The sequence below is a fragment of the Buceros rhinoceros genome, unplaced genomic scaffold (assembly GCF_000710305.1).
Source record: "Buceros rhinoceros silvestris isolate BGI_N320 unplaced genomic scaffold, ASM71030v1 scaffold17416, whole genome shotgun sequence".
Lineage (NCBI taxonomy): Eukaryota > Metazoa > Chordata > Aves > Bucerotiformes > Bucerotidae > Buceros > Buceros rhinoceros.
This window is the reverse complement of record NW_010415959.1, coordinates 41,737-54,190: the sequence shown is the minus strand read 5'-3', so window position 1 is coordinate 54,190 and position 12,454 is coordinate 41,737. Positions and strand designations below refer to the sequence as shown.

The 12,454-nt window shown below is 41.2% G+C and overlaps 1 protein-coding gene across 1 annotated transcript in view; it reads left to right on the top strand.

Moving 5' to 3' along the window:
* FAM185A (family with sequence similarity 185, member A) overlaps window positions 1-11,729 on the top strand; it is a gene marked incomplete at its 5' end in the record, with an annotated part of 12,345 nt that extends 616 nt beyond the window's left edge. The window contains 2 exons of the mRNA XM_010137618.1: window positions 1,783-1,917; window positions 11,413-11,729. Of these exons, the coding sequence (XP_010135920.1) occupies window positions 1,783-1,917; window positions 11,413-11,528 (251 nt within the window). The remainder of the gene's footprint in view (window positions 1-1,782; window positions 1,918-11,412) is intronic.
* Between the last annotated feature and the right edge of the window lie 725 nt (window positions 11,730-12,454).

Genomic DNA, 12,454 nt, shown 5'->3' with positions numbered 1-12,454 from the left:
TTCCCTACCATTCATTCTTTTTTCTCCTGATTACTCCCTAGAATTTCACTTCTTAGTTAAAAGCTCGCTCCTGAAGTTTTGCCATTTGGAAGATACAATACTATAAATGACAAAGCCCTGAATGTGTCTTATTACTCCTAGTTTTGAGAAAAAAAAAACCCCACCCAGTACAGCATTTTTCTATTTGATTTTAAACCACCTGAAGTGCCTGACATGCTGTTAAATGAGCATGGTGTTTGGAACCCTTCTCTTGTCTGTGAGACAGTGCCTGGACCCTGTTAAACCCCAGCAATGACTCAGAGTGGGAGTAATGAAGAAAATGCATTGAAATCACTTGTGTGCCGTTCTTCTGTGCTAGCTATTCTGGTTCCACCAGTGCACAGAAATTTATTTTTGTATTATTTCTTAGTTACCTTTTGAATCACTTATTACTAAGTTGATATCTCTTTGGATTAGTAGAAAAGAGGAATGTATTTAATAAAAGCTAATTAATGCTATTTTCAAAACATTCCCTGACCTTTTCTCTGGCAGCACAGTTTAGTAGAGGCAAAGTTGATGCAGTTCTGTTTCAGTTTACCCTGTAAATTCAGAGGAACTGCTGACAGCTGCAGTGTAGAAAAATGTCCCATTCGTGATAAATTAGCTGCATGTGTGTTGGATTTTATGAGTCACATCACTGAGCAGCTCTCCAAGGAGTACCCAAAGATGAAGACCTTTTCCATTTCTTATCCTAAGGCTTTTGCATATCCAGCAAAATTTAGGCCTTAATTATACTGACAGTTACTTGTTCATCAGGGCTGTCACAGGCAAGTGATTCTTCTGAATTTAAATCGCGTGGCTAGGGTTGCTTGTTTTTTATAACATCATTTTTCCTTACTTTGTTCTGTTTCAGCTTTTGAGATGTATCTAAAGAATCTTTTTAATGTTTTTCTAAAGTGAATGTTGGAATTGGGCAGAAACTAAGGAGCATATGTACAGAAAGTGTTTTCTGGATTTTGGCAGGGTTTTGGGTTAATGTGTAGGACACAGGTTCCAAACACTGTGACTAATTCCAAATATAACTAATATGGGCAGGTGGGGCCCCAGCATCTGCCTTCAGTCTGATGCATAGAAGTCCATATTTAGGGGAAGTAGAAGTCAGAATTTACCTTTTTGATCTCAAGGGTAGAATTATTCTGGCCACCAAAGCTGCAATTTTGCTAGTAGTTTACATTTTAGTGATACCTAGTCTAAACTGGTTAGTCACTTTTGAGACCGCATCTGTTTGAGGGTGGGAACAGCTGGCCTGTGCAGTAAAAGACAATTGCTAGCGTTCGCAGTATGTAAGCAGCATTTCATCGTTCCAGAGGACCAGTTCTCTCATAACGTGCTGTGCTGTGGGTGGATTAATCATCAAATCCAATCCACTGTCCTTGCTCGGGGGTGTAAATATGCAACTAGAAGATGAAGCTAAAGTCATAATACTTGTGATATCTATTACATTTGCTTCCCTTGATCGTGCCAGTAATAAGATCCTCTGCCAAATGCTGTGCTAGTAGTATATGTTAATATTAATTTTCATGTCTGTTAAGGAAATACTGTGACACCATTTTCTACACTTCATACAGTATGAAGATATCTTCATTTATCCTTTCAGAGACAAAAAAAAAGCTTACTGTGTTTGAAGGCTCTTGGGGAAAAAAAAAACCCCAAGCAATTTAACTCAAGTTAGCTAAATAATTGTCTCTTTCATGCTTTGATCTCAATGTTAAACCAACGAGCTTTCGTTTAAATTTATACCAGGCTCCATTACTGTCAAGGTACCTGCCTCTCTCAAAGCCTATTTACAGTTGTCTGGAAGAAAAGTGGATGTGAGCTCAGAGATCCAGTTAAAAGAAACACAGAGTGCCTCCAAAGACGATCATGTAACTATAAGTGGTAAGTGTTACTAATCTTGGCTTCCAATAAACGTCTGTCTGGCCTTAGTCAAAGGAATCTGTTTCCTTATGAGTTTATTGTACTTGGCTGCTTCTTGTTTTGTCTGTTTCAGGTTCAGATGTTTGTTTGTGCCATTGTTCTCCCCATGTTACTAGATGACTTTTCATTTTGATTGGTAAATGCCTTGTGAATGCAAAGAACTGCTTCTTACAAAAACCGTAGAGCCAGATTCATCCTTCGCATTATTTGCATTATTATTGAATTTGTGGGAGGCTGGATTTGACCCATTGCTGTGTTGGTTTAGACAGTCACATATAACAAATTGCCAGGGAATGTCTGTTAAAAGTATAGTGACAAGTTTTGTCTGTCTGTCTCTGGGTGGGAAGGGGAAGTAATAGGGTTATATGACTTATTTATAAATGTTCAGTATAAATGTGAAACAGTGTAAGACAGGCTGAGAAATGATGGGTGGCAGATAGGTAGGAGAAGAGTGGAAGCTGGAGCATGGAGGAATAGCGTGTGCAGGGAAAGGTGTTTGCAATTAGTGGAGGCATTCTTCTAATGCATTTAACATTGGTCTCAAATCCCAAGTCTTGCTGTTTCCTGCTCTAGAAAACAGTTGTACAAGTCATTGTCAGGGTGTGTATTTCTCTCCTCCTCTCTGGATGTGTCTATTTAGAAGTTAAGGCTGTTGCTGTTACCAATTGCTTGGTTTCCTCAAGAGGAAACATTAATGTAGTGTGTCTGAAGGCTCCAGCTTTGTTTTTGAATGTGTTATGTCAGCATGACCTGATATGATAGCAGATTGGCTGAGGCTTTCGGTTTTTCTTTAGTTTTAAACCTAAGAAAATGTGCACAAAACTTATTTTCCTCTCTCATGTAAGATGATAATCTCAAAGTCAGAAAACATTAGAATTTTAAGTACATAATTTTAATATGTGGCCTGCTTATATAAAATAGTAATCTTTAAATGTATCGGCATATCTCTCCCTGCCTTGAACAGTAATTAGCATTTAAATGTCCTAGTGGTTATTAAAGACAATTTCCTTAAACACCATGGATAGAAGTTCTCAGGCTAGAAACCTGTGGAAGGATCCCAGATTCTAACAAGGCTCCATGGAATGCATCGGCTCATCAGTAAAACAACACTTCTCCCAGTGAATGAGGACCACTGGCCAGTTGGTCATCTTGTTACTCAGGCCACGTTGAAGATAAGAGTGGTATTTCAAATATATACAGCTGAATGACTTCTCCGGTTTCCTGACCCAGCCAGTGTTTATGTAGGACAGTCATCGCTGAAGCGTATGCAATTTTTCAACTTGCCATTCTGTGTGGAAATGATCTTGGCAGTTGAGGCCCAAAGTGGCTCTGATTATTAACCCTCAAATGTACATATCCCACAGGCAAGGAAATCATTGAGAATTCTGCAGAGGCAACAGCATTAGGCCATTGATTGAGTTGTTTAAGAGGTTACAGCATTGCACAAAAAAATCTATTAAATATAGGTCTAAATTGATCATGATATGGGTGAATGAAAAACAGACCCTGGAATGCATTTTCTGCAGGATACAATTCAGCTAAACTGGAGCTGCCCTGAAGTAACCTGTCTTCATCTGTGTTTTCACCCAGTATTTAGTTTTCAGTGTTTTTTCACATAATGTAACCAATGATTTATAGCAGCGCTCTCCTCCATTTTCTTCACTGGTCAGTAAGAAGCAACAAACCTGAAGGGAGGTGGAATACTTGGTTCTAACCAAGTAAATGTGCTTTGCTCCTTTTCTTACCTTTTTGAAAACAGTGCCTCCGCTGTCTTTGCCAAGTCAGTAACACTGCTTTGGTATGGCAAGGGAGATGCTTCTTCCCCTTCTCTTTACCTCATCCCATGGGGACAGTGTATTCTTTCTGCAAGCCAAGCACTTGTCCTCTCATTCTCAACAATCTCTCCTTCTTAAAGTTGATATTTGAGAACTTTCTTGTACAAGTAGTTTCTGACATAATTAAAAATCATTTAATACTGTTTCTAGATCATGAAAATGCTGAAGTTTTAGATATGGAGTCTATAGCTGTCCTGCTGCAACTGAAGAAATATAAAATGGAGAGAGAAGAGGGGTTTTGCCAAGTGGAAAAAAGCTCTGTATCACAAGAGCATGGCAGTTTAGATTTTTATGCTTCTGAGATCAAAGGTTAGTTTAAAAATAGATGATGTGTCAGAAACGGGCCAGTTCTCCTGTGGATTACACAGGAACCGGCTGCTTTCAGGAAGCTTTACTTGCCTCAGGGAATATTGCAAGAGATGTCAGAGAGGAGGCTGTCTAGTGGGAAGACAGGGTAGAGTTCTGTGACTGAGGTAAACATGCACTTAGTCTGTCACCTGCTCTAGGAGAGCCTTCCCTACTGCCGTTACAGCGGCTGTCACGTACGTCATCGCCTTGCTTCCCATTTCCACTCTGAGTGGGGCCGTCAGTACATTACAATCCCACAAGCAGACGCGCCAGAGTTTTGCAAGACGGACAAGGAACTGACCGGGATTTAGTCAAAGCAAGAAGATGAAAGCCTGAACTAGAGGCAGAGTGAGAGTGTGAAAAGGTGTTTTGCTCTTTTAGGAAAGGAAGGGACTTTTCCTGCAAAATTAGGACACTTGCTGAGAAAGGGATAAGGCATCTGTTTCCATTAACATCAGTGGGAACTCTTAGAAGTAGTATGTATGCTATAATGAAATCTGTTATAAAAACTGATTTTTTTCATGCTAAGCACTGGTCCAGCTTCCATCTGTGAAAGCATTTGTTCAGCTGTCTAGTTTGAGAGTGCTTGAGTAACTCCAGTAATACCTGATGGCAGTCATGTCAAGGCATTCTTTTCCCTTCCCTAGTAAAGACGGTAGGAGGAGAGAATCCTCTGCTTAGCCCTTGCTGCTCGATGTCTGTGCTTTCCCTGTGTCTCCAGGTCTGCCTCTATTCTAAAATCAGCTGATCTAAGCCTGTAGAGATCATTAACTATATCTGGAACTATATATTGTAAGAGGAGAGGTAGCAGGCTAAAACATGTCAAATATTCAAGCAGAAAAGGAGCTTGAGACTGTCATGCCAAAGGGTTCACAAACTTGTTGAAGGGCAGGGTCTTAATTAAAATAATCTTGATTTATATGCTTTTTAGGCCATTTTCTAATAAGTGTATTTAAGTTCAAAGTACAAAGATAGGATTAATTACCTGTGTGGTCCCAAGAGGAGGAATATATCAACAAAATATCAGTAAACAGGAAACAATGATGTTACACAGTTGCAAAAATTAGTGTATTAACATGACTGTTCTGTAAAACTCAAAATAATCCCTTGGCTTTACATAGCATTAGTAATACTTTGCTGGAAGGTGTCCAGTTTTGAGTGGTGTACTTCAAAAAGGATGTGGACAACTGTAGAGACTCTGAAGAACACATGATCAGAGGCCTAAAAAATGATTTATGAGGGAAGACGGAAAAAAAACCATTTCTTTTGTTTTAAAGAAAAGAGAGAGAAGATAAGATGCACTTTTCCGGTACTTAAAAAATTGCTGCAGAGATGAAAGAAATAAGTTGTTCTTTGTTCACTGGGGATAGGACTAGAAATTATGATTTGACCTTACGGTAAAGCAAATGTAGCTAAACAGTAAGATAAACTTTCTGGTAGTAAGCACTTGTCCGGTGAGGCCGCAGGACTGTCAGTCAGGCGAGCACGTCAGGATACATACAGTGCATCCTCAGGAGGATGCTTCCAGCCTGTTTTCTCTTGTCTTAAGTTGATGTGACCATCTGCTCCCACCTGCTCCAGAGGAAGGTTGTGAGCCACGTGGATGGATGAGTTTAGGGACTGTATGAATGCAGCCGGTGGCCTGTTTCTGCCCACCCCTTTGCCAGCTTGTGTGTTGACAACTGTAAGCTTGCTGGAAAAAGTATTGCAATCATTCAGAGACTTTATTTGGGTCCTTGTAGCTGATGGTGTCAATTTGCAAATCTAATTGTCTGGGATATAGCACACACACACTGCCCTTTTTTTCTTATTTTAAACCACGTAAAGTTTCTGTCTCTCATTGTGCCAGGTACTCTTCTGATTCCAGATCTTTCTCCATATCTGGCCCCAGTTCTAGTGCCAAGTTCATATACAGCGGCAGCCTTTGACCTGATGCCATCTGTCTGCTTGGTGCTTGAGTGAGCTTTTAACTTTGGCAGTCGTTTACTTCATCTGGCTTTCAGCAGTTGCATGAGTTTCCCTGGTTAAAGTCCCACAGTGTCACAGGTGCTTCTCAGAGGCCACAGATGCTTATCTTTGTAGGTTATTGCTCCTACCTCCTGTAGGTACCTACAATACCTCCTACTGTCTCCCTATTCTTACTTTCTCAAGTTGGCAAAACGATCTCTTCACGTTTCTCTGTTCTCTTAACATCTTCCTTGAGAATGATTGTCGTCTTCCAAGTTGAGACGCTCTTGCTGCCTATTTCATCCAACATGACAATGGTTGCAGCAGTTAACAGGATTTTTAGCCTTTGGTACTAATCCCACCCCATCTACAGCACTAGGGCTCTGCTGAGCCACATCTGAACAGTGTCCCTCTCAGAGCCATGTCTTCTGGAGTCCATGTAAACAGGTAATTGGGCACTTTCTAACTTATGCCTTCCCTCAGGTTTCTGTCCCAGAGATGGAGAGAAATCTCCTGTTGTCTTCTCTAACCCCTTTTTTCCTGTGAAACTTTCTAGACAGGTGTTGCCTCTACCTTTTGGGTTGATCCAGCATCCAGTGACTCTTTTGATCACTAGAAGCATCTTAGATGACATTCTTCCTCATGCTCATCTGGAGGGAGTCAGCCTGTTTTATTACCAGATTGCCTTGACAAGATGGGCTTTGATACCACTGTCCTATTTCTGACTTTCTGGGTTTTTCTTAAGAACTTTAAATCTTTCCACTGTTTAGTTCTCTAAGCAGAGTGTGGTGAGAAGCACCTTTCCCCTTAAAACAATTGTTCACTCAGGCATGCACTGAAATAAAGGCTTTCATGTCTGCGTGAGGTTAGATCTGCATTCTCCTCTGGAACTTAGGACATTTAGACAGATGTTTTCTACCTTGATGTCCTTCGGGAATAAGTAGTACTGAGAGAGTGGCCTTTGAGGTGCTCTGGGCTTACTCTGTAGGATTGCTTCAAAGCCAGTGTGAAAGGAGGGAGCTGACTGCATGAGTCTCGTACGCTGTGTGCAAGGCTTTACAGTGTGTTTAACTGCTTTTGTTATCAGAAATTGTATATTGCCTACTTCAAGGTAACTTCTGTGTTTTTAGCTGCATGGTGTTCCAGGGTTAAATACAAACACAGCTGAAGGGGCAGTGAATGATGTCAGGCGAGCAGCTTGCCTTTAAAAGGGAAATAACTGAAAGAGCTTGTGTTATGGCAGCCTGCTGAAACTTAAGTTTCTTCTGAAACTTAACAGCTGTCCATGTGTGGCACTCCTCCTCCCACTGTGCAGCTGACCTGGGTCTGCTGCATTCAGAGTTATGGTTCTCATCCCAGGAGTAACACTCCCTGTTGTCTCTGTTCTCATGACACTTCTTCAAAACTTCCCTTCATTCCTAGAAGCAATTTTTATTGACTCTTTGCCACTAGAATTGAGGAGGAAGAGCTTTGTTTCAGTGTCCCTCTGAACACTGTCCCTCTGTGAAACCTTGATTCTTAAGCAGTATCTTAAAAAAACAAAGACCCAAGTTGTATCTGGAAAAGATTATATTCCTTCGAATCAAACAGAAAGTTCATCCAACTTTTAGAAAACACATTGGACGAGATGCTATCCTACAGATTTTTATTGGTTTCAGCTTGCATTTAACTGAAGCTGTTTCACAGCTTTTTGAGATACACCACAGACCTAACACCACCAGTGAACAACGTTTAAAATATGCTCCTCTTTGTGTGTGTTATGATATGAAAATAGAGCTCTCTCTAACTTCTCCAGTCTCCAGGAAGGCAAGCAAGCTGTTGGCACTTTACACAGTCAAGTTCTGCAACGGTGTTCACTGCCTTTACACACCACTCATGGAAAAAAAAAAATTTCTTCCTGGTTGTAAATTAAAGTGGTTGCACAGAATACCAGTTGGTACATATATCTTTTCCTGAGCTCCTGCTGTTGTCTTAGCTGGTGGGTTTTGAAATGATTTTTTTCCCTCCTTACTCTCAATCCAGCAGGCTGTTGGCTTTTGTGATTTAATCATACTACGTACTCAAAATCCACTTATGTTCCCACAGTATTTAGACTACAGGCAGTGAGTACAGTTAAGACCAAACTGTCATCAAAAGGTCTTCAGCTGAGCCTTGTTGCTTGATTAGCACCTCATACTCAGAGCAATTTTAAAATCTTAAGCTTGATTTGAACCTACTACTGGCGATAGGCTTAATAACCTTCAAATAGTTTGAAGATCTTCATCCCCAGGGAGTGGAACGTGACACTCGCTTTCCTGCAGGCAGTCTGATATTTTCTGCTTTCCCTTCACAGGCAAATCTCCAAAACAAGCATAAGGAACAAAACATTTTTCTAAGTTCACATAACAAATGCAAAATGAGAAACAGAGCTTAGACAACAACAGAGTTCTAAAACAGCTCTCGTTAATTTGTTTCAGTGTTTCTTCAAAACTCTTCTTTAACTTTTTAGCAAAAGTAAGCAGTGCACAAAACTGTTCATTTACAGGGCTGATCCTGTGCTTCTGTGTTTGTTCCTTGTACAAAAGTACAAGCCGTAGTGACAAAAACATGAGACAAACTGGGACCAAGCACTCCAATATGCGCTTTCTAGAAATATATCTGTGCTATGTTTATCGTGTCCTCTCTCCTTAGGAAAAGAAGCTGTATTTGCAGTGCTCTACAGCTTTAAGGGATTGACTGAAATTTTCCTTTTCACCACTTTGTTGGTTCATGTCTTTTTGACACTTGGAGGCTGTTTCCTGTTTTAAGGGCTACCTCTATGTAAAAGACAGATTTTGTTTTCATTCTCTTCTGCATTCCCCAGTACAATATATTGTAAACTGATTATTCAGGAAAGCTTTCTGAGGAACTGACATTTGAGATTTTAACAGATTTCATGTACAGCACATTTGTTCAATTTCATGATGGTCTTTGTAGATTTAAGCCTGTAATTAGGTGGGGAGTGGAACTGTGGATTCTGTCTTACAGTAGAAACAATATTAAGACTGAGTGTGGCTGAGAGTGCTGCTGCCTGGAATGATCAGGAGTGCAGAAATTGTGCTGGGACATCCACGTGGAGATCCTTGAAGGCATGTTGTAGTCTGACAACAAAGGACACTGAAATACCTCTTCATTCAGCGGGAAGACTCTGCCAGTGTTGGACTGCTCTGAAAATCCCATGCTTCTAAACAGAACCTCAGCCTGCTAGTGAATTGATGTGGGTTTGGCCCGTAACCTTAAATTAATCCCACTTAGAAGTACCAAAGCACAGAAACACTATTGAAAAGTTCTGGCACATAGGCTTGAGTTGTGGAAAGCAATGCAGTGATGTCAGTTGGAGTTTTGCCACTGTTTTTGGCCAAGTTTTAACTTCAGCTGTGTTACAGGTCAGAGCATGTTTGCAAAATTGCTTCAGAATGTGCTTCCCTCCCATCCCTCATGCTATTCCAGGCTCAAATTAGTTCTAAACTTAGAATTCACTCAGTCACATGAACACTAAAGTAATAATAAGATATTTTTTAAAGATAAGTGAAAGTGAAGGTTGATCTTGTGACAAAGGCACTGATTTGGGACTTAGAAGATCCCAGTTTAATTCCCAATTTGGTCATAAATTGTGTACAAATTTGGAAGGTCAATTGTTCTCTCTTGGCCTCGGTTTCCTAACTGTAAAATGAGGGTAAGTGGAACTTTCTCCTTTGTCTGTTACACAGTGAGCTTTTCAGAGCACAACCATGCTTGCTAAGTTGCTGTGAAACATGTAACAAGGCAGATATCTCATGGGTTTTTTTTTAAACCATCTTCATAAGAAAGCACTAACAGTAGTGACATGTTTGGTCATCCAGAAAATCAGGTCTTATCCATGTCTCTTTTCCTTGTTTACAAAAAAGATGAAAACTTTCCAGATTATTTAGTGAGATTAAATGACTAATGCAGACATATGTATTGGGTTTGTGTGGCAAGGTTTTGGTAGCAGCGGGGGCTAAAGGGGAGGCTTCAGTGAGAATCTGCTGGAAGCTTCCCCTGTGTCCAATGGAGCCAATGCCAGCCAGCCCTATGATGGTGCTGCTGCTGGCCAAGGCCAAGCCCATCAGCAACAGTGGTAGCAGCTCTGCAATGACATATTGAAGGAGCAAATACTGCTGCACAACAGCAACTGCAGCCAGAGGGAGGAGTGAGAATGTGTGAGAAAAACAATCACGCGGACATGGAGAACAGTGAAGAAGGAAGGGAAGGAGGTGTTCTGGGTGCTGGAGCAGAGATTTCCCTGCAGCATGTGGTGAAGATCGCGTGAGGCAGCCTGTCCCTGTAGCCTGTGGTGGTCCGTGGTGGAGCAGATATCCCCCTGCAGCACATGGAGGACTCTGTGCTGGAGCAGGTGGCTGTGCCTAAAGGAGGCTGTGAGCCTGTGGGAAGCCTGTCCTGGAACAGGCTCCTGGCAGAATCTGTGGAACCGTGGAGAAAGGAGCCCATGCTGGAGCAGGTTTGCTGTCAGGATTTGTGACCCTGTGGGGGACCCACCCTGGAGCAGTCTGTTCCTGAAGACCTGTGCCCTATGAAAGGGACCCATGCTGGACCAGTTTAGGAAAAAGTGCAGCCTGCGGGAGGGACTCACATTGGAGAAGGTCATGGAGGACTGTCTCCTGTGGGAAAGACCCCACGCTGGAGCAGGGGAAGAGTGTGAGGAGTCCTCCCCCTGAGGAAGAAGCAGCAGAAGCAATGTGTGATGAACTGACTGATGAACCCCCATTCCCTGACCCCTGTGCTGCTGCGGAGCAGGAGATAGAGAATTCAGGAGTGAAGTTAAACCTGGGAAGAAGGGAAGGGTGGGGGGAAGGTGTTTTTAAGATTTGGTTTTATTTTTTGTTAACCTACTCTGATTTGATTGGTAATAAATTAAACTAAATCTTTTTTCCCAAGCTGAGACTGTTTCTCCCATGATGGTGATTGCGGAGTGATTTCTCTGTTCTGATCTTGACCCATGAGCCTTTTGTTGTATTTCTTCTCCCCTGTCCAGCTGAGGAGGGGAGTGATAGAGTGTTGTCCAGCCAGGGTCAACCCACCACAATGTATTTCCTGGCCCATAATAAATACTACAATATAATAAAACCCACAACCTTATCATAATAACTCAGGATGGGAAATTGAGATTAATGAAAAAAGCGAAATGTCAGAAGCCCCTGTTAAAAATATGAATTCTGCCGAATAGAAGTCTTTTAAGTATTCCTAGGGAGCTTGGAAAAAAAAAAGGGAATGTGATGATGATACATTCATTGTGTGGAATTAAACTAAGCACAGCTCTCTTTTCCAGGTCACATGAATCAAAAGAATGAAACAGACAAATGGATTAAGGCTGACACACAAAATGGCAAAGTGTATCTTAAAAGCCAAAGCTGGATCAAGTCTGTCAAGCTGAAGAATTCTTAAAGGTGAAATAGGCTAAAGAGATGAAATCAAGAAATTGTAAAGGAACATTTCTGTACAATTGTGAAACTTCATATATTCTTGATACAAGAAAGAAACAATACTAAAAATCAGGGCATTTTAACCCAAGATTTGCCCGTGACAGTGGCTAGTGGGTAACAGGTCTGGTTTACTTTTAGTGCCTTTTAGGAAGGACCTACATATTCTACATATAGATCCTACATATTCAGAATTTGTATAACCTGACTCACTCACCACGTCAGTTTAAAAGCTGGTAACTTTCAAACAAAAGCTTGCAGTTGTCTTTTAAAAATAAAAACCATTTTCAACATCTTGTATTTGAAAAAATACAAAAATCTACTTCTAAGATGACATGCTCTGTAAGCTATCTTATATTTTTAAATTAAATGTCTCAGTACTGTGGGAATTCTGCTGGTTTATGCAAAACATGGTGAGTTTTCTTCAGCCAAATTATTTGTGTCATGGGAAGGATAAAACCACTTACAGAACTGTAGTTCTTTGGTCTTTCACCCCTCAGCAGTTTCTGCCTTGTCAGTGGGTGCTGTATGTATAAAACTGCTTCTGTGAAATGACAGAACTTGCTCCACGTTATCCCGAACCACTGTCTGTGGGCAGAAATAAGAACTGTAGCGATGTCTACCACTGTTCACTTGCAAAGAAAAGCTTTTAAAACAAATACTCAAAAGGGCAATGGGTCTGACTGGTTTCCAGGAGGAACACTCTGCCAACAGGACTTCAGACAGGAGTCCACACAAACATTCCCTTACAGTAAATGCAAGTATTGGCCTGATCTGTTTATTTGCTACGTCTCCAGTGACTGACTGTCAGCCTTGAGGGACAGGGCTGTGAGCTCTTTGAGGCAGAACGGCAGAGGAGAGAGGTGAGGGAATACGTATGCCCTGCACAAG